Raw genomic sequence first — 19894 nt, 5'->3', positions numbered from 1 at the left:
ACTATTGTATTGTATTGCTATAATACAGAGAAGAGATAAGGAAGGCTCAGCTGGGGTTGTGGAGGGTGAGATGGAGAGAAATGGGCAGATTTTGGAAACATATGAGGGATGAAGTCAATAGGGCTTGGTGAAGAACTAAATATGGTGGGTGCTGGAGAAGGAGTCTTAGAGATGATGCCTTGGCTTTTGGTTGGCAACAATGAAACAGCCACAGGAGAATAGGAATGGATTTGGAGGAAGTATTAAAAGTTTGGTTTTGACATGCGGAATTTGAGGAGCATTTGAGACATTCAGCAGGAATTTTTTAGGAAGCAATTTGATATACAGGTCTGGATAGAATATATATATATTTGTGTGCCGTCTGTGTAGGAGGGTAACAGAAGGCATATACATGCAAAATATTGTCTAAGAGAGTATAGTATGAGAAGAAGAAAAAACCTAGAATGTAGCCTTTAGGAAATCTAACTTTTATAAGCCAGGTAGAGTAGGATATGCCTGCCAAGAAGACAGAATAGGAGGCAAGCTAGGAGTACACTGCATCATGAAATCAAGGAAGGAATGTACTTCAAGAGAGCAGGATGGTGGTTGCTAGGGACAGAGAAGAGGAGGGAAATGGGGGAGTTGTTAATCGATGGGTATAAAGTTTCAGTGATGCAAGATGAGTAAGTTCTAGAGATCTACTATACAATATTGTGCCTATAGCTAACAATACTGTATTGCACACTGCAAATCTGTTAAGATAATAGATCTCATCTTAAATCTTGTTACCACAATAAAATAAAAATAATTTTCAGAAAAGAAGGGAAAAGAGATCAATAATGTTCAGGGTCAAGGAAATGTTAAGCAGGATGACAACAGAAAAATATCCTTTGGCCTTAGTTACAAGGAATTCATTGTAAGACTTAGTGGGAGCTGTTTCTGTGGATTGATAGAGCTGGAATCCAAGCTGAAAAGAGCTGAAAAAGTAAAACAAGGAGGCTGGGACACCTGGCTGGCTCAATTGGTTAAGTGTCTGCCTTCAGCTCAGCTCATGATCCTGGAGTCCTGGGATCTGATCTAGTCCAGCATTGCATCAGGCTCCCTGCTCAGCCAGGAGACTGCTTCTCCCTCTGCCCTTCAGCGTGTTCTCATGCTCTCTCTTAAATAATAAAAAAATAATATAACAAAAAGTCTTTAAAAAAAATGAGGCAGCTGGGGCACCTGGGTAGCTCAGTGGGTTAAAGTCTGATCTCAGGGTCCTGGGATCGAGTCCCGCATTGTGCTCTCTGCTCAGCGGGGAGCCTGCTTCCCTTCCTCTCTCTGCCTGCCTCTCTGCCTACTTGTGATCTCTCTCTCTCTCTCTCTCTCTGCCTGCCTCTTTGCCTATTTGTGATCTCTGTCAAATAAATTTTTTTAAAAATTAGGAGCCTAGACTAGATCCCCTTTAAAGTGCCTTCCAACTTTAAAATAGTAAATGCTGTGATTTCATGCTGCTGGCCAGAGCTTCTCTTTGTCACAGGTTTCCCTACTCACTCTACTCCTGGCTAATAAGAAGACTCTACCATTGAATGAAATAATTTGCAAAGACCGTATTACTTTAAGCACCATTACAACCTCAAACAAACTTGGGACAAATCATTCCCTTCTACATTTACATATGTATTTTTTCTTTTTTTAAAATTTTATTTATTTATTTGACAAACAGAGATCACAAGTAGGCAGGGAGGCAGGCAGAGAGAGAGAGAGAGGGAAGCTGGCTCCCTGCTGAGGAGAGAGCCCCATGCTTGGCTCTATCCCAGGACCCTGAGATCATGACCTGAGCTGAAGGCAGAGGCTTAACCCACTGAGCCACCCAGGCGCCCTATTTTTTTTCTTTTGAAAAGAATCTTGAACACAAAAACTTCTTACATGATTTTCCCCATAGCACCAGTTGAAGAAACATATTTCCAAGATTTGGTTTTATTTTTTGGGTCAGGACTGCAGGGATAAAATCAGGTCTAAAGTTTCCATGTGGATGAATTTGGAAGTGAACAGATTCGAAGCTGCAGTCCAGGGTTGTCTCACACTACACTATACTATTTTCCTTTTAAATTGAATCACCTTTTCTGGGCTTTGAGAACTAAGAGAACACATCCAAAGAATTGATTTTGTATGTAAGCAGAATGCTTCGGCACTTGCTGCTTTTCATCTAAAGAGAGATTCCTATATTCTCACTCTCTTGGTAGGAAAGAAATCTAATAAAAGGTCATATAGACCATTGCTACTCAGAGTGAGATCAGTGGACCAGCAGCATCAACTTCAGCTAGGAATTTGTTAGAAATGCAGAATTTAAGGCACTACCTCAAACCTACTAGATCAGAATATGCATTTTAACAGGATCTTCAGGTGATTTATATTAACATTAAGAAGTGAAAAGAACTTGTGATTTTTTTCTCAGAACCTACTTTTTAAAAATATAGAATCCTTTGTTACTCTGCTATGATATTTAATTAATCCAGGGACAGATTAGTCATTTATGGACTAAAAACTAATTATTTTGTTTTAAGATTAAGACCTGCAGCAGAGTGCCAAGGTGACTAAAGAGATATATTTTACAGGCAAATAGCTCATCAGCTCATGGTAGAACACATATTTTTCATTTCTCCTTACCAGAAGCTGCTATTTACTTGCATTGGACTATTTACTTTTCCTCTTTTAGTAATAATAATATTTGTAAATTTACTTTGAAATAGCAAGATAACCTGTCATGATTTTGTATAGGTTTTGTAAACTTTCACTATTTTCTGTCTCCTTAGCCAGTTTAGGAGAACATCTACACTTTATTGCATGGCCCTCCTTGGTGATTAACATCTGGAATGGACAGATGAAAACTCAACCCTCAGTCTCACCCTTCTTTTCTGTTTCTTTCATGAAACCCTACTCTAACCTTTAATCGGGGCAAAAAAAGATTGCTACTGCCCCCTGCTGGCCTGTTTTATTTTTCCTCCTCTACAAATTGAATAGGATGCCCAAGGATGCCGCGGAAGAAAGCTCAGCTGAAGGGACTTTCCCTAGTAGAGAGGTAGGGATCCTCTGGGAACAGGCGGCTAAAATCAAACGAAAACACCCAAGGGGCGAAGAAGGCATAAAGGGCTTCTAAATTAAATTATTGATCTTCAAGAGCCTTTTTCTGCACACGGACTTGTCTATACCAAGGGAATGTCCCCTTCTCTGCAACACAGGACTCCTCTTTTGCCTTTAGGTTCCACTGACAAGGAGTGAACTACCCACTCCCCTATTATAATTTCAGTACTCTGGATTCTGTTTTCTGCTTCTCCCAATTCCCCTTTCCCACTTCTTGACCGTATTCCCTTTCCTGCTTCAAACTCCCGTCCCGCCCACCTACCAACAGACTCATTTCTAGGGGTCAGACCCTAATCTCCTTCACCCTCCCTGTCTACCCTGATCTCTGTTCTCTCCTGATTGTCATCGCACCCCCCTTTAGCACCTGAACAGAAAGCCACTCTTTGCCTTTGAACATCCGGCTTGTCCCTTCTTGAATGCCTCTCCCCGACCCCCGCCCCAAGCGACTGAAAAAGGAAACATGCGCACTTCAGAGCTAGGAGCTGTCCGAGTGCTGAAATTTATAGGCTGGGTAAGATCACGTCTCCCGTCTCTTTCTGTAGCTCTCATTCCAGCACAGGATCTCAGCAATTTTGCCCTCTTCCCCCGTGCCCACTCTAGCGCGCAGAGTCCTTTCTTCTCTCTCATTTACAACTTCTTTTAAAAAGAGAACATTTTCTAGAGAAAAGGGATTTGCTAAACAGAAAGGACATAAAACAAAAGCCACAGCAACCCGACTTCCAGCATGGCATTGTCACCAGCCCCCTTTGCATGGTGATGCGATTAAGGTAGCGGCATTTTTATTATTCAGGAAAAGCAGCTGGGGAATCCATCAGTTCTAAGGCTTTGTCTTTCCTCGGTTAACTGATGGTCCTGAGCCCCGGTTTGACCTGACCATGATGCCTAGGACTGGCACTTTTTGTTTTTTCTCAGCAAACTGTACAAACCCAAATCTCTTTTTGATTTTCAAGGAAACTAGATTCCTGCCAGATTTCGAATCTGGACAATAAATAGATACTTTGTCCTAGCTTCTTTCTGGAATCATTTCGGAGATATTTTCCACAAGCATCACAGAAACAGGAATGAACCGGCAGCTAGTGAACATTTTGACAGCCTTGTTTGCATTTTTCTTAGAGACAAACCACTTCAGGTAGGTGAAACGACTTTGCATGCTGATATTTTCCCTCATGAAAACTGTTTGAAAGAGAACGTGTCATACATTTTTATCTATTTTTCTATGCCCTGGACCTTATTATTTTAATTTTAAAGAGGAGAGTTATATTTCTTTTGTTCTTTTAAAAGGCGTAATTATGGTGGGAGGGTGGTAAATTTTCAAAGTCAAGTTTTATGATCCATAACCCCACTCTATGCATTTCAACACATTTTCACAGGCAATGTGATATTAAGGAAGTCTAATGAGTTGCATGCTCTTTACATTTCTATATAATGATGATTTTTTTTTTTGCTTTCAAATTCCTCTGAAAGTCATTTAAAATGGTTATTGGATGCAATGCTTCTCATATGGTGGAAGTGATTGGATTAATTTATAAGGAGCATGCTCATTTTATATAAAATATAAAAGAACCCTAATTCTTAGTCAACTTGAAACTTCTATTGTATTTCAGCAACTAGATGCATACTACGAGCACTACAATTCAGGAAATTTCTTGAAACATCAAAAATATTTAAAATCTCATTTTACCACTATGTTCCATTGCTCAGTATATTTGGAAACTGAATGCCTACCAAAATTTAATTAATATGACATGTTTGTATTTATCTCTGCATGAGAAATGGACTGTGCATAATTAAAATAAGTGGCAAATCATTATTTGCATGTGTGTATTTTCTACCTAGTTTATAAGTTGTCAAATCAGTTTATACTTCAGATTATCAGATGATTACCAGTAAGTGAGATAGCCATCCTAATGGCAGAGGTTCTAAGATAGCATAGAGACAGGAGATGTTCATACCACAAAGTGTAGGACTCTTCATTTAATTTTCACTAGATTTTATGGTATTTTTTTACAGAACCAAGAGAAATGGAACATATAGCTAATGTTACGAGTACTGGGAAAACCCACTATGTTCCTTTCAGGTTCACACCTACTATGATTAAGAAAAACCGTAGGCTGGGTTTCATTAGAAGCATCATCATCATCATCGTCATTATCACCTTCATTACCACCACCACCACCACCACCACCACCATCATAATTAAATAATACTTGATTAATCAGATGAATCTGCATATGGGAATGTGAGTATTTTTAGATGATTGTATCAATTTTTAACTCCTACCAAATGTTTAAATCCTCTGCACTTAATACTTTACATTTAATACTACTTTGAAAAACTGGCAAAAATGTGGTGTTTTCCCAGTGACAGAATTAACAAGATTATTTGTTAAACTATTAAAAATAAAGCTTGTAAAATATTAGCCTTAGGGAAGAAATAGACATTCAGTCAACCACTATGTATTCTGAAAGAATTCATTTCACTACAAACCAAATAGGCTCTTTTTATAAGCCCTTTAAGGAAAATGAAAATATGAGAAATTTTCCAATCACATTTAGTGTTTGTGATAATGCAGAAAAGAAAATGATTTAGAAGTTCTTTTTCATGACTACTTTACTGGAGAGTGAACAATTTAAATGTTAATATATAAATAACATCTGATAAAATAATAGAAGTACAGACATAGTTATTGTTGACCTATTTTAGAATGAAGTTAAATTTTCAAGTGAAGCCTTTCTTTTAGACAATGCATTGAAAATTATTAATAGTTGATAGCTGGAATAGAATCTAGCAGGTGAGAAAATAAGCAATGGAATAATTAATTCACTGTTTACTTTGTTCTGCCCATCTTATTATATATTTCCAATAAAAAGTAGAGGATTTATATTAAGGGCTAAAATCCTGGAAGAATTGTTTGAGAGTCAAGGGGGAATGATTTTAAGACAATCACATTTTAGAAATTATCATCTTCATTTCTCTGATGAGTCTAGAAAGAAACAGCTTTAACTATATGTCCATAAAATCTACAAAATAAGCTATGCATGTAGTATCACCTTAAACATCTTTATGGCTATAGTTTGGACATTTGGGAGATATGACTCAGGATTTCTAACTCTCATCATTTAAAGTTAACTTTAGAGAATGTACAAATTCTGAAGTTGACCAAAGAGTTTTTAATTTTCTTTTTCTTCTTACTAACATAACACATATATTAACAAAACATGATATCAAACATTCTGTGAGCCTTAGCTCTCAGGCATCGGGAATGAAATTGTTGCTAAAAAAAAGTTAATGATGTGTTTAGGACGGCTTTCTGCAAAGACCATGACTCCAGGTCTGGAAAACAACCTTCGCAGACCCTATCACCTTCAGATTTCTTGGACAAATTAATGGGAAGGACATCAGGATACGATGCAAGAATCAGGCCAAATTTTAAAGGTAGGCTCCAATTAAATTTATGTTAAGCCTATGGGAAATCTAGGTGTTTGAATAAACTGAAATAAGTTTTAAGGGCTTTTTATCATAAAATAATGTAGTATTCATTTCATTTGGCATTCTTTTGAGACAGCCAATTTAATAGTTTAAATTTTATATATTGTTTGCCTCTTTTGAAAACTTTCCTCATTAGTATTCTATTCCACAAAGAAAACTAATGTCAGAGATTATTGCTACATTCCTTTTTTGATCCTAAGTGGGAGTATGACTGGAAATGACTCCAAGAGTAAATGATGGATTTGACTTATATGTGTGTCTACCAGGAATCATTCAAGATTCAATAATTATTCAAAATCTTTGGTTTCCGTTTTGAATACCTACTCCCAAAGTGAAGTTTGAATCTCAATATAAAACATGCTATTTTACACACTTTCAGGCCTCTCTCATTTCTCAACATTGTGGCAAGAGGCTCTAATTGAATACATCAGAAATTTTTGGTTTTCTTTTGTTTAAACATTTTAATTGTTTATTTGAAATTGTTTATCTAAAATTAACAAATACAGAATTGTAAAGTACACATGTCAAAGATGGTGGATACTTTCTTTGTTCAATTGGAAGCAAACCAAAAAGTTTGATATTTTTGTTTATTTAATGTTATAAAAATGTAATTAATCATCTGTAAAAATTATTTTTTATCTATTTGATTTATTTTTATACTAAATAAGAACCAATTATTAATGAATGAATTATTTTTGATGTTTTAATTTCTAAATACCTATTTTAAACAATTGCATTTTATCTTGTAATTTAACATAATGCATTGTGGAGTGCTTATAATATTTTACAAAAGAAGAATCTTATAATATTCTAGATATTATGTTGTAATTCCATTGTTTTGGTTTTGCTTATTAGCAACTTAATTGGATTGCTTTCTTTGAGTTTTGATTAATTTTTACTATTGGCAAATACGAGCATGAAAATTAAATTCTAGATTCATTTCAGCTTTAAATGCTACAACTCTGAATATACCCAGCTAAGGGCACATTTTATAAAGAGTTATGTCATAATTTTGACAAAACAAGTATTTCTGATTTATAGAGTATTTCCAAAAGAAACAACAGAACTAAATTCAAAGCTTGATATTCCTGAAAACAATTTTCATGCTTATCCCATTTCATACTAATTTTGTAGTCATTGCTTTGGAAGTCAATATTTGAAATAAAATCCTATGAGCAACATATTGAGAATGAGCTTTCAATGGGACCATTCTTACATTTATTCACTTAGTCATACAATGACTTCTGAGTCTGAACTATATGGGAAGTCAACTACTGCATGCATTGAAAAGTTGAGAGATGAAACAGGTTTGGGTGCTATTGTAAAAAATTTTAGTGGGGAGGGTGGATGTTACATGAATATTTATAAAGTAATATATATTATGAGACAGAAATAGTTCAGTAGTTAATAGTTAAGTAACATGAGGAAGTACAGATAAAATGCTACAGGATTCCAACAAATGAAGAGATGATTTCCTGTTAAGCTATTCATGGAAAGTTTCATAGAGAAGGCCCAGAGATGGAAAATCATTTCAAACTTATGTGGAGCTTGTTTAATAGCAGCTATTATTCATTATTTTCTAGAAGTCACTTTCAAAAGGGGAGAAAAATGCAGAGTAATAAACAAATACCCATCTTGCCATTTGCTACTTTAAATGACCACATAGAATAAGCAATCAGTTTCACACAGCTTTTTTTTTCTCATTCTTCTGGGGATATCCCCCTTTGGAAACAACATTTCTCATGATTCTAAAGGATAAATAAATGGAGAGATTATTAAGTATAGGAAAGCATGGCCATGTTTTTGAGATTTTTTTTCACTGCTTAAAGACCTGAGCACAGGATGTTTTAAAGACTTATAAAAGGGAAATGGGGTAGATTTCCTTTAAGATTTGAACATTAATAAATTTCACTGAGTTTTGTCTCTCACTCCCTTTAACACTCCACCTCAATGAACCCTCATCCTCTTTCATAAATTTTATTTACATGAACCATTTATAGAAGATTAATTACATAACAGCTCCCACAATTCTCTTTATTCAAGGAATCTTGGCTCTTCCTGGATATAAAACATTCCCCATCATTTTAGAGTAAAATAATTCTCACTCCTTGGTATTCCCATTGAAACTTCATAAGTCTAATATGGTTCTTCTGCATATTTATGTTTTATCAACCCACCCCACACTGCATCTGAGAAGGGAGGGTTGTATACAGAGTTTAATATAGAGAGAGTGTTATATATATGTACACACAGACAAACACAAATATGCACACATACACAATGTAGTTAAAAGAAGTCATCTTTTCTCTGGAATGAGGATATAAGGACCAAGAAAGAGAGGAAAATATAGATCATTTATGAAGATTAGTGCGACCAATTAGTTGTAGTAGACGTTGAGGGTAGGAACTTTTGAGGAACCAACCAGTGGTCACAGTGACTAGCAAAGATGATCTTAGTTGAGCTGAGGAGAAAGAAATAAAAGAGATCATAAGGAACTTGTAACAGTGAGGAGGCTAGGAAGAACACTATAGACTTATTGTAACTTACTATGGTTGATTAGCAATGTACCAATGAGAAATTTTATATAGTAGGTAGAAGTGAAGGATGATTAGGAAATGTGACTGTATCTAGACAGTGACAGGCATGCTGTAAATGCTAAAAACCAAATGGCTATGAAAACCATAAACATGATGATGATGATTATTTTGAAAACAACAATAATAGTAATTAATAGGAGAACAGAAGGGTAAGATTTGACCACAAAAATAAAAGCAAGAGTGAAATACGGGTGATTGAGGTACAAGAAATGGCTTTTCTAGATGTCTTATTAAATATTAGTTCTTCTCTGTTTTCCTTGCTGCCATACACTGGCAAGGGAAAAGGAAATGCATATGCATAATTTTTCTTATTGGAAGGAATCTTTCCTGTATACTTTCAAGTCAGTAAAATATTTCATGTCTATTCCATATCCCTGATGGCCTCTGAAAGATGTCATAATGGGCATATACACAAGAAGGAAAATGGATGTAAGCTAGAAAAGGGGATCAGAAATGAATCAGACTTAGGCTCTGTAATTGAGAGCCATTCTTAGAAACGACAGGGAAAAAAATAGCTTTTCTGATGTGCTGAAGCACAAGTGTATAAACAAAGTCATGAGTCAGATTTGCCAGTTGCATTCCATCTATAAGATCCATAGAGACCTGGGTCAGATCTTGTCAAAACACAAATTTTCAAAATCTTCAGTTCAGATGAAAGCACAAGCTAAGTCCATTCACAATTACCTGGTTCTGAAACCATGGTAAATATTGATTCTGTGTCAACAGAGGGGCCACTTTCTCCACTTGGGTGATTTGTCTCATTGTCCGTTGATTTACCATGGTGTACTCCATCATCGTATCAGATACTCCGTTGTCAGTGTTATTGCATCTTGAGAATGCCACTTTAAACATTAAGCTTTTAAGGAGGCCAAATGAAATGCTCAAACCTGGGCAAAATACATTAGTTCTGATTCTGTCTCTTTGAAACAAAGCCTTTATCTATTTTAATGAAATTTTCTTTGAAAATAAAATTAGAGTTATATCCTAAATTTCATCCCAATGTGAATAAATACGTTCCACTATAGCATTCATTTTGGAATAGGATCTGGAATGGATGATGCCAGGAGATAATTATTCACTCCACTTCTTTGTGCATGCCATGCACACTAATTTTTTTCTATGTCTGGAGACCTAAATTTGAAAGTGTGATGTGTGACATTAAAACCTACATTTGCATGCAATATGGTTTCCTTCATTTTCTAAGGAGTTATCAGCTCAAGAGGTGTTTCAGATACAAGTAGAAATAGGCCCACTTTCAAAAAACTAGAGGTTCAGGTTTCTTCCCTTGGAAATTCTATTTATTATCTGTAGCCAAGTGGAGCTCAAGCTCAAATGTTGTGCTTGCCAATCCCTGTAGGGGGTGGCTTGAGCACAAATGTCCAGCAGGGACATTTGGAAAGGGTGATTCTCTCAGTTAGGGATAATGCAGCCCCAGCATGATCATTTCTTTGATCACCCTGGTAGATGCGGGCATCAGGTGTTACGATGTTTTCCAAGAAAAAGAATAGAATGCTTGCAAGTATCAGAAATATTTGACTTGAGTGCAGGAAGTTGCAGAAAGAGTGTAGCCATTTTAGAACAAGACAATAGGAGAGAAAAAGGAGAAAAGTATTATTGACATGAAAGAATGGAGATAACAAAGGGAAATTTACATATGACAGTTTTGTTCAGAAATGACGTTGATGAAGATTTTTGAATATCTGAAATCCATTTGCTGTGTCACAATCTAGCTTTTCTCTGATGTATGGACACCAACCAACACATTTGTATATACTAGGCTTCTACTATTGGCCTATAAGGTGCTTGTAGTATGAGGTGACATCAGGAAGGAGACGTCTATAATATTCTAATAGGCTCTGGCAAAGTAAATGTTTTCCACTCTGTGGTGACAGAGTAATATAGTGGAAAGGGTCCTAGACTTGGATTCAGAAAACCCAAGTTCATGTCCATTTTGAGAAAAGATATCTTCACCTTTCCATGCCTTATGTTTTCTTCTATCTTTGCATTTCAGTTGTTCTGAGCATCAAATGAGATCATGCATCTGAATGATTTATTTTTAACTATTAAGTTTACTGCAAATAATTTGAATTATCAGTCCCTATTACTAGCCCCTCATTTCTCTTTTGTAACCGGCACTGATGATATATTGTCAAAGCTAACCCTTTATGGTGGTTGGGGTCTTATAATTGCTTGATTTTTTTTTATGGTATAAAAACAAGTCAGAAAAGTTCAGTACCTTAGAATCCTATTGCAGTAATCAGAACATAGACGTCATGTGTCTCAGCTGGTGCTCCTTTTATTCGATTGGTGGGAAGATTTCCAACCTGAAAGAGCTATTTCATATTCCTAAACAAAGAGGGAGCCATTTGTGAGAAGGAATTATCTTTATCCATTCAAATCCCATCCCTGATTATTTCCTTGGACTCATTTTTAAATGAACCAAGGAAAAGAAAGAACCAATTTTACTTAGTCCTAGAAAGAAGGACCCTAAACTTAACTGAAGATATATAACTGTCATTTCTTATATAATTTCTTGTCCAGTTATTGCACTTGCAAGGGTCACTGCACAAGCATGCAGAATTGATTTTTTATTTTAAAGTATTTTGAAGAGAACATTTGATCTCTACAACATGGCAGGTTAAGAGCAATAGAAATGGAAGCTCATAATTTAGTTTTTGAGAATGTATTGCTTTGCTCCTTGGTTGATTCTAGGTAAATTTATATCCTTAATTTCATAATGAAAGAGCTTAAACATTTTGTCCTAATCTCTATAGTGCTTGCTTGTCCACCTGGAAGGACAATTCTGTCCATTTTACTGATAATCAGAGACTTCATTTAAAAAAAAAAAAAGATAACAGATAATGTGTCCACTTAGGGTTATCAGCTTTAGAGTGTGAAAAAAAATCATCATTTGTTTGTTCTTGGTAGTGTTGAATTTTTTTTTTTTTGCATGTTGGATATACATGTTTGGAATAGGGTCTTAAAAATGGAAATATAGTTGACCAAGCCTCATAACAACAAGGTCTTTGGAAGCGTCTGGGTTCTCTTTGGAGTTAACACGCATGAGACTGTCCTGACACACAGCATTTTCTCACTGACTTTTTTCTTGAGAGGGCTACTCTGGACACTTGTGACTGATTGCAGACATTTTTCGACATGTGAAATGCACTAAAGGAAGGAACTTCACAAAAGGAATAGGTCTCTAAGTGATATTCTTAAGTGAGCAGGACATTTAAAAATAAAGTCACTCCTTACCCTCTTGGAGTCTAGTCTGGCTAGTCAACCAAATGTGGTCATGGGGCAAGTACAAGGGAAAAGCTGGACACTGCCTTGGACTCATGCCCTAGCTTGTCTACCCACCATATCCTTATGAATGTGACTATATCAAATGGTGTCTCTATTTTCTTAACACATTTATCCAAGAGGCCAAAATCCTGGATCGAGTCAAAATATGGAAAGACAATGGGCAATTACCACGAATGTGACTGCCTAAGTTTTGTTTTCTTTCTTTTAAAAAAGATTTTATTTATTTATTAGAGAGAGAGAGAGAGAGAGAGCACGAACAGGGGGAACAAGAGAGGGAGAAGCAGGTTTCCCACTGAGCAGGGAGTCCAATGCGGGACTCAGTCCCAGAACCCTGGGATCATCACCTGAGCTGAAGGCAGACACCAACCGACTGAGCCACCCAGGCACCCTCTAAGTTTGTTTTTGATTTCTTCTTTTTCTCTGATGGGGGGGGGCATATTTTCTTGAGGAAAAATAAGCTACACCTGCCCATGCATTTTCTTTTTTTTTCTTTTTCTTAAAATTTTTTAAGGATTTTATTTATCTATTTGACAGACAGAGATCGCAAGTAGGCAGTGAGGCAGGCAGAGAGAGAGGGAAGCAGGCTCCCTGCTGAGCAGAGAGCCCGATGCGGGGCTCGATTCCAGGACCCTGAGATCATGACCTGAGCTGAAGGCAGAGGCTTAACCCACTGAGCCACCCAGGTGCCCCTACCTATGCATTTTCAAAGCAACAGAATAAATCTGTGGCAAGGGAGCATCTATATGGGCACAAAAAAATTACACATAATGGTTTACATCTTTATATTGCAGTCTAAACACAATTCATTTGTTTGTTCCTCTTAAATAGTGAGTAATTACTGTGTGCCAGGTGCCATGTTACTTGCTAAGTATACAGTGGTAAACCAAAATTCAAGCTTTTAAATGTCTGTTTTTACTTCACTAAAAACTGGAATATAATTTATAAATTGAATTCTGTATCATCGAGAACCTCTGCAGGAAAGAAATGGCACACTTTAATGGGGTATGAGAGGGTTTGGAAAACCAATCCCCCAAAAGAGATTTTAGTACTTCAAGACCTGAAGAGGCAAGGGAGGGAATGGTCACCAGAAAGTAGAGAATGTGGCTATACAGACAGATCACCTAGTGAGATCTGTGGAGCAATGTAGTCAATCAGTGCTGTCCTAGCAGGGAGAAAGCTAGAGAATAAATATTTAGACCTCACTTTCCTCCTGTATTTCATTTTCTTGTGGGAGTCTCATTGGCCAAATGCAATTAGAAGTCAGAGAGCAAGGGAGCTCAAAGGTGCAAACTCAAAACGTCAGCTTCCCAAGGTACAGAGAAGAACAGGAAAGAGAAGAGCATGTCTCTGGACAGGAAATGGAAGATAACAATACAAAACCAACATAAGAGCAAAGACATCCCTCAGTCTTCAGGTGGTGGACCAGACATCTCCAAAAATGATAATCAGTTTAGTTAGTCTTCCTTTATCAGTCTTGGGAAAGAAGGGAAGTGAGAGAGGGGTATTGTTGGGATAAATTATCCCAATATTTACTGATACCTTCAAAGGCAGAGAAGAGAGATGAAGATAATGTAAGGTGATAGTTCCTTCTCCTAAACAGACATCTGAAAGAGGTGCAATCAATGGAATGGTATGCGTGCATATGTGTGTGTGTGCATGTCTGTGTGTGTGTGAGAAAGAGAGAGACAGAAAGCTTTCTGCAGAGTATATGAAAATAATTAATGTAGTTTCCTGTCTATCTAATATGTGTCTACATTTGCCAATACTGTATTGTTGTGCTTGCCCCATGGCAATCCTCTCCAGGCTCCTTCTGCTGGGTGTGTTGTGGGCTTAGATTTGAGCTCAAGACTTAATGCCAAGTCTCTTTGGGGCAGCATTTCTGAGACACATGCTTTCCCTCTGTGCTCTTCTGTTCTACACAGAGCAGTAGAGAGTCAGAAGAAGAAAAGATTAGGTGGAGGTTAGAAGAGCACGAAGACCAGGAGCAGAGAAATGGCAAAACTAAAGGAACAGTTGCTTGTTTTGCACTCCTTGGTGGTTTGGTTACTGCACCTGAAATACAGCTACTTATCATGGCAAGTCTGCCACTTTAGGAAGATCTCAGAACCACTTTGCCATGTAATTTTTCTTTTATTTTTAAAACCCAAGTGTATATAGAAGATAATATAATCTATCATTTTCTGAATTATTTACATTTAAATACTTTGAGATGTTGATTTCTAAGAACCACTTCATGTTTAAGAAGGCAGTTGAGATTTCTTTTGCCAGGTTAGAAAAACTAACTCTTAGAAAAAGCATTTTTTGTCCTCCCAAATATATTCAGGAAACAAGGGGTCAATGTATTTAGCTTTGAACCTCAAAGTCTCTGAAAAGTGAATGATACACACATGTGGCAAACCACACTGTAACAACTCATTAGATGTATTTAATAAATACAGTGTGAAATACTCACAGTGGAATTCTTATATTCTACTTTTTGCTTTGCGTTAACTCTGGTTTTAGTACTTCAGTGTTGTGTAGACTATGTGATATCTTTCTCAAACAATGCTTTGCAGAACACCTGTTCCAGAGCCACCTGAGTCCTGTTAAAAAAGCACATACCTGGGCCCCACACTGCCCCACCTCTACCTCTCCAGAACTGCTGAATGATGGGATCTTAAAATATTCACTTGAACAAATTCATAACTCCTCACACCTTAAGCACTATAAGACCAGAATGAGAAAATTTTGCTCTTGTGTCTGAAGGATAATATCTTTCTTGTAGTATTTTTCCCAAGATACTCTGTGCCAGGGATTGCCTTACCAAATAAAGGGGGGTGAAATACCACAGGTGAAAAAAAAATGTAAACTGAGACTCATGAGGACTGGTTGTAACTCTAGTTTTATCAGCTGTAACCTGGAGCACACCACCTAACCTTTCTAGGATTCATTTTTGTCACCTCCAAAAATAAAGGACTTGGGGCAAGATGTCTTTGTCACTTCCAACATTGATAGTCCCTGGTCTTTATATTCTAAATTAAAATTCTGTGTATGTCCTTTTATAAATTATTAATTCACCCACAGAAGAGCTTGGATACATCCAATTTTCCTAGGGAATTGGTCTTTCCTCTGAGAAATATTAATTCTGTCCAGATTTTTTTTCAGTTGCTCATTTCTTATTTCAATTCCCAATATTTCAAGGATGATCATTATTCTATGGAAAGACTCTGGAAATGTACAAGGGGATTACTGAAGAAATAAGCCATTTACATTTTTGTCTTGCATTTAGTTTGGTGGTAGCAAATTCACATACAGAGGCTGCTTCTGGGAAAAGTAGCTGCCATGTTTCTTTAGTTCAGCATCTGGCCAAAAATGTTTCTCAAAACATTAGTCCCACTAATGTTCTCAGATAAAAGGTTTAAAATGGAAAAATGGATATTTTTAATAAATAAGAATGTGAAATTTTGCAAAACATCCTCTGAGAGAGTCCCAATATCCACTAACATATTAAAAGTTTAGAGAAAACTTGTAGTAAAAATACACAAATATTTTAAAAACTTTTTTTACATAGGTGCTTATCCTATACTTATTTGATCATGGATTTCTTAAATGAGTAACATTCTGGGGAACTGGGGTTTCATGGAATACTTTTTGGAAAATGTGGTCTTGGTAAAATCCATAAATCTAAATGATTTTTTTTGCCCTGAAAATTGATGATGATGGGAAACCTATAATGCTCTGCTGGAAAGATAATATCCATAAGAGTGAGAGGGCCTCTGCATTCAGTAAATGTGGCTTTCATTTTGATACATGGTCAACATTAGCATTCTGCTGCCACAAGAGAATTACTCTACTAGTTAAAATATTATTGCAGGCTATTTATCTCTTGCTTCATTTACATGAATAAATGAGCGAACAGAGGCATTTTGAAAAAAACAAACATCGAAGACAAAAGAAACTACATTAGTCAATACAGCAAAATACTTTGATCTGATAATCATCTGTTTTAGTCTTTATGATTCTTGAATGCTGAATGACCAACGCACATTTAAACAAGTGACTTTTAACCTTAAACTAAAGACATTTCTTCAGCAGGCTATGACAAAGTTTTATGCCTGTATGAGGGATTTCCTTTTGGATTGCCATCTTCTCTTTCAGGCAGTTTTCCAAGATGGATAAACCTTAAGGTTATATAATTTCCATCCAACTGTTTATTTAGAATTTTTTTCCCATCACCTCCTTGAAATGAAATTTTTCAAATTTGAATCCATACTAAAAAAACCTCACATTTAAAAAATTGAAATTATGCAAGATTTATCTTAAATAACTTGTGTAGATTTACAGTCAAGGTCTTCATTTTTTAGCAATAAAATATATTCTATATTAGTCTTCTCAAAATTAATCATGTTTCATACTTACATATGTGAATTCCCAGGAAAAACTATTGAAAATTGTTTTCAATAAAGATGATGCAGAAAGAAACGTCTTTGAAATAATCACTAAATGTCTTGAAAAAAATTATATATATTTATATATTATATTATTAAATATAAAGGGATATATATTTCATATATATTTATTTTAAATATATATTTTTATATATTGTATATATTATATATATACAATATATATACATATATCTTTATTACTAGTTCTTCCCCCATGCTTTCTCTGAGAGAGTTTGTCAAATGCCCAAATATGACTTTTTTCTTCTTGTTTCTTACTCCAGGATCTTAGGAGGATATAGAAAAAAAAGTAGGGGTCGAGAAGTATTAAATCTACCTTAGATTTAACCAATGGCTCCTGATCCATGTCATTTATTTCATACAGTAGATGAAGATACATTGATGATGGAGCCACTACACATTCTGTATGAGACTAGTACTTCATTTGAAACACTGCTTCAAGGTATCCACAGTGAGGGCACTGGCATTGCTGACATTGCCCTGTACAACCCACAGATAATGCCATACCAATTTTTAAGCTTTTCTGGTGATTGAGGGTTGGCAGTCTTAGATATACAGCACCTTGGAGAGTAACTGAGTGAAGATTAATGAAGTTCTTCAGCCTACACAGTTTGCTTACTCTTAAATTTGGTTTCATATAGCCTGGGTGCCTGACTCAGATTCCTTATTATCATTTGCTACTGATGTCACTGCTGCTTCTCCATTTCTAGGAGGCAGACAGTTGCATTAGATATTATGAGACTGAGGAGAAGGCTTTGGTGAATCCTTAGTTACAGAAGTCAGGAAATATGAACAAGAAGATAACATTTTCTCCAGTATTCTGAGATTTGCTTTCAAAATGAAGTATATAGTATCTTCCCCAAATAAAAAAAATTAAGAAGAGATCATGCCTCTTTGAAAGGAAATGTCACATAGGCCCAATGCCATGTCTTAGGAAAACTGGCACCAAAATGTCCATTTTTTTTTTCCAGGAGGATTTTTGATAGATAAAATGCCACTCTGCTTCTTCTAAAATTTGAGATCATAGCTTGTTAGCAACAAAGTTGCTATACTATTCAGTATTTATTTTCTCTGGAATATTCCTATTTTGTTATCTAGAGTTAGTGACCACTCTGTGACCAGCGGCATACTCAACCTAATCCTTACTAAATTAATCCTATATTTGCAGGCCTATTTTTTCCAGCTCTCCAAAGACAGGAGGAATTACCCACAGTTTGGAATACATGTTCCTTTTATTTCCCCCCAAGTACTACCTACATTTCTAATATTCACATTTGTTTATTAGGCACATAGGCCTCATTTAAGCTCATCCTTTATTCAAATCTTCTGAAGAGATATTCCCACTTAAAACCCAACAGGTGGCTTCCTGTTCTATAGATCTCCTGATGCCAACCAAGTTTTAAAATGCTGGGCTTTCAGGAAAGTGTATGAATTTGTGACTTGGGGCAAATATCCTAAAGCCCATTTTAAAAAGGATTTCCTCAGCAAGAGAACACAGTTATTGCAAGGAAAAAATTCCACATTTCTACTTGTGAGACAGACTCAGCGAACAGCGTAATTACATGTACATTTTTTATTTCCTGTCTACTTTTGCAACTGGGTTTGCATAGGGCCCCTGGGTGAAGCATCTTCCATAGTACCCACTCACCCCAACTGAGTTCATTTAAGAGGTGTCAATGTAGTTAACAGCAAAACAGCTTGGGTGAAGGAATCTTTGCGGAGCTTGGCGGAAGTGGATTGACACGTGAAGCTTCCATGATTGAATTATGATTCCTCCGCCATGGGACCTTTCTCATTCCTCTATACATTAAAAGAACATCATTATATAAGAATCTGGAGCCAGGTGCTAACACTATGGGCCATAATAAACTGTGCATATGTAAAGTCTCAAATGAGTGGGTATCCCTCACTGTCTAACTTTTTGTATAAATGTCAGAATAAATTATCTGCTTCAGTGAGAGCAACACAGTTGAGGGCACTAACAAAAAGTGTCCATCAGTGACATCGTGAAATATACCATATAAATTGCAAAATGACACCTTTGAAAAAAGTTATTTACTGCTGAGTAAAAGTTATTTACTGCTGTGGCAGGTGCAAAGAAGGCAAAGCAATAGAGAATGGATAATAAATAGATTCTAAAGGCAAGCTAAGATCAGAAATAAACTCCTATACTTTTTTTAGAAAATTCATAGTGCAGCTGCTCTGGGGTGCCTGATTGGCTATATCTTTATCTGAATGCACAGGAAAAGCAAGCTGAGCTGTCATCCAAGAGAGTGCAGAGCCCAAAATACTAGTATCCTCGATGTTCCAGGCCTCTCACGACTCTTGAAATTCTCCTGGGACTTATCGCTTCATTATACACCTGCACATGGCTTATAAAGATCTTCATGGTTAGATTTTTGACTACAACTATCTGAGGTTAGATTTCTGAGAAGCAGGCCTTGTGTGCAAATAGTTTGTTTAGGATAAGTGAGCAGGAGAGACAGATAAGAGAGTGAAAAAGTCAGAAAAGAATGGGGGGAGCCCCATATGGATGTGATCTCAGGCAAAGTCCAACAGAAGGCGGGGTCAACCTGATCCCCAGAGTTTCCAGGGAAACTCCTCAGTGTAAGCTGCATCCCGGGGTTTTCCTGACCTGAGGCAAAAGACCTGGCTTTTCATATTCCCCTCTGTCAGTTACTGAGTAAAGACTGCCCTCAGGGTGCACGTAGGTGGGTGGGGAGAGTAAATTTCCCAAATGCTTCTATCTCTTTTCATGTGGGCAAAGTGAACCCCGGTAGCCCTAGGACAGTCCTCTATGAAAGGCCACATGTTCTGGCTACTGGAAGCAAAAGCATACTGAGGTAAGAGGCACAAAATGATAAATGGATTCAAAGGAATCTGGGTGGAGAATCAATATTGTCCATTTCAACATGACCATTCCACATTTCCAGCCATGCCCTCCCACTCTGTTCC

At 36.6% G+C, this 19894-nt stretch overlaps 1 protein-coding gene across 2 annotated transcripts in view; it reads left to right on the top strand.

Annotated features, from left to right (window-relative positions):
• The first annotated feature begins 3621 nt into the window (after positions 1-3621).
• GLRA2 (glycine receptor alpha 2) overlaps positions 3622-19894 on the top strand; it is a 177026-nt gene continuing 160753 nt past the window's right edge. For both annotated transcript variants that reach the window (XM_032880155.1, XM_032880154.1), the window contains exons 1-2: positions 3622-4231; positions 6404-6537. In XM_032880155.1, the coding sequence (XP_032736046.1) occupies positions 4164-4231; positions 6404-6537 (202 nt within the window). In that variant the 5' untranslated portion in view covers positions 3622-4163. The remainder of the gene's footprint in view (positions 4232-6403; positions 6538-19894) is intronic.

The sequence above is a fragment of the Lontra canadensis genome, unplaced genomic scaffold (genome assembly GCF_010015895.1).
Source record: "Lontra canadensis isolate GAN:19392208 unplaced genomic scaffold, GSC_riverotter_1.0 scaffold68, whole genome shotgun sequence".
Classification (NCBI taxonomy): domain Eukaryota; kingdom Metazoa; phylum Chordata; class Mammalia; order Carnivora; family Mustelidae; genus Lontra; species Lontra canadensis.
The sequence above is the reverse complement of the archived record's forward strand: the minus strand, read 5'-3'. Positions and strand labels throughout refer to the sequence as shown.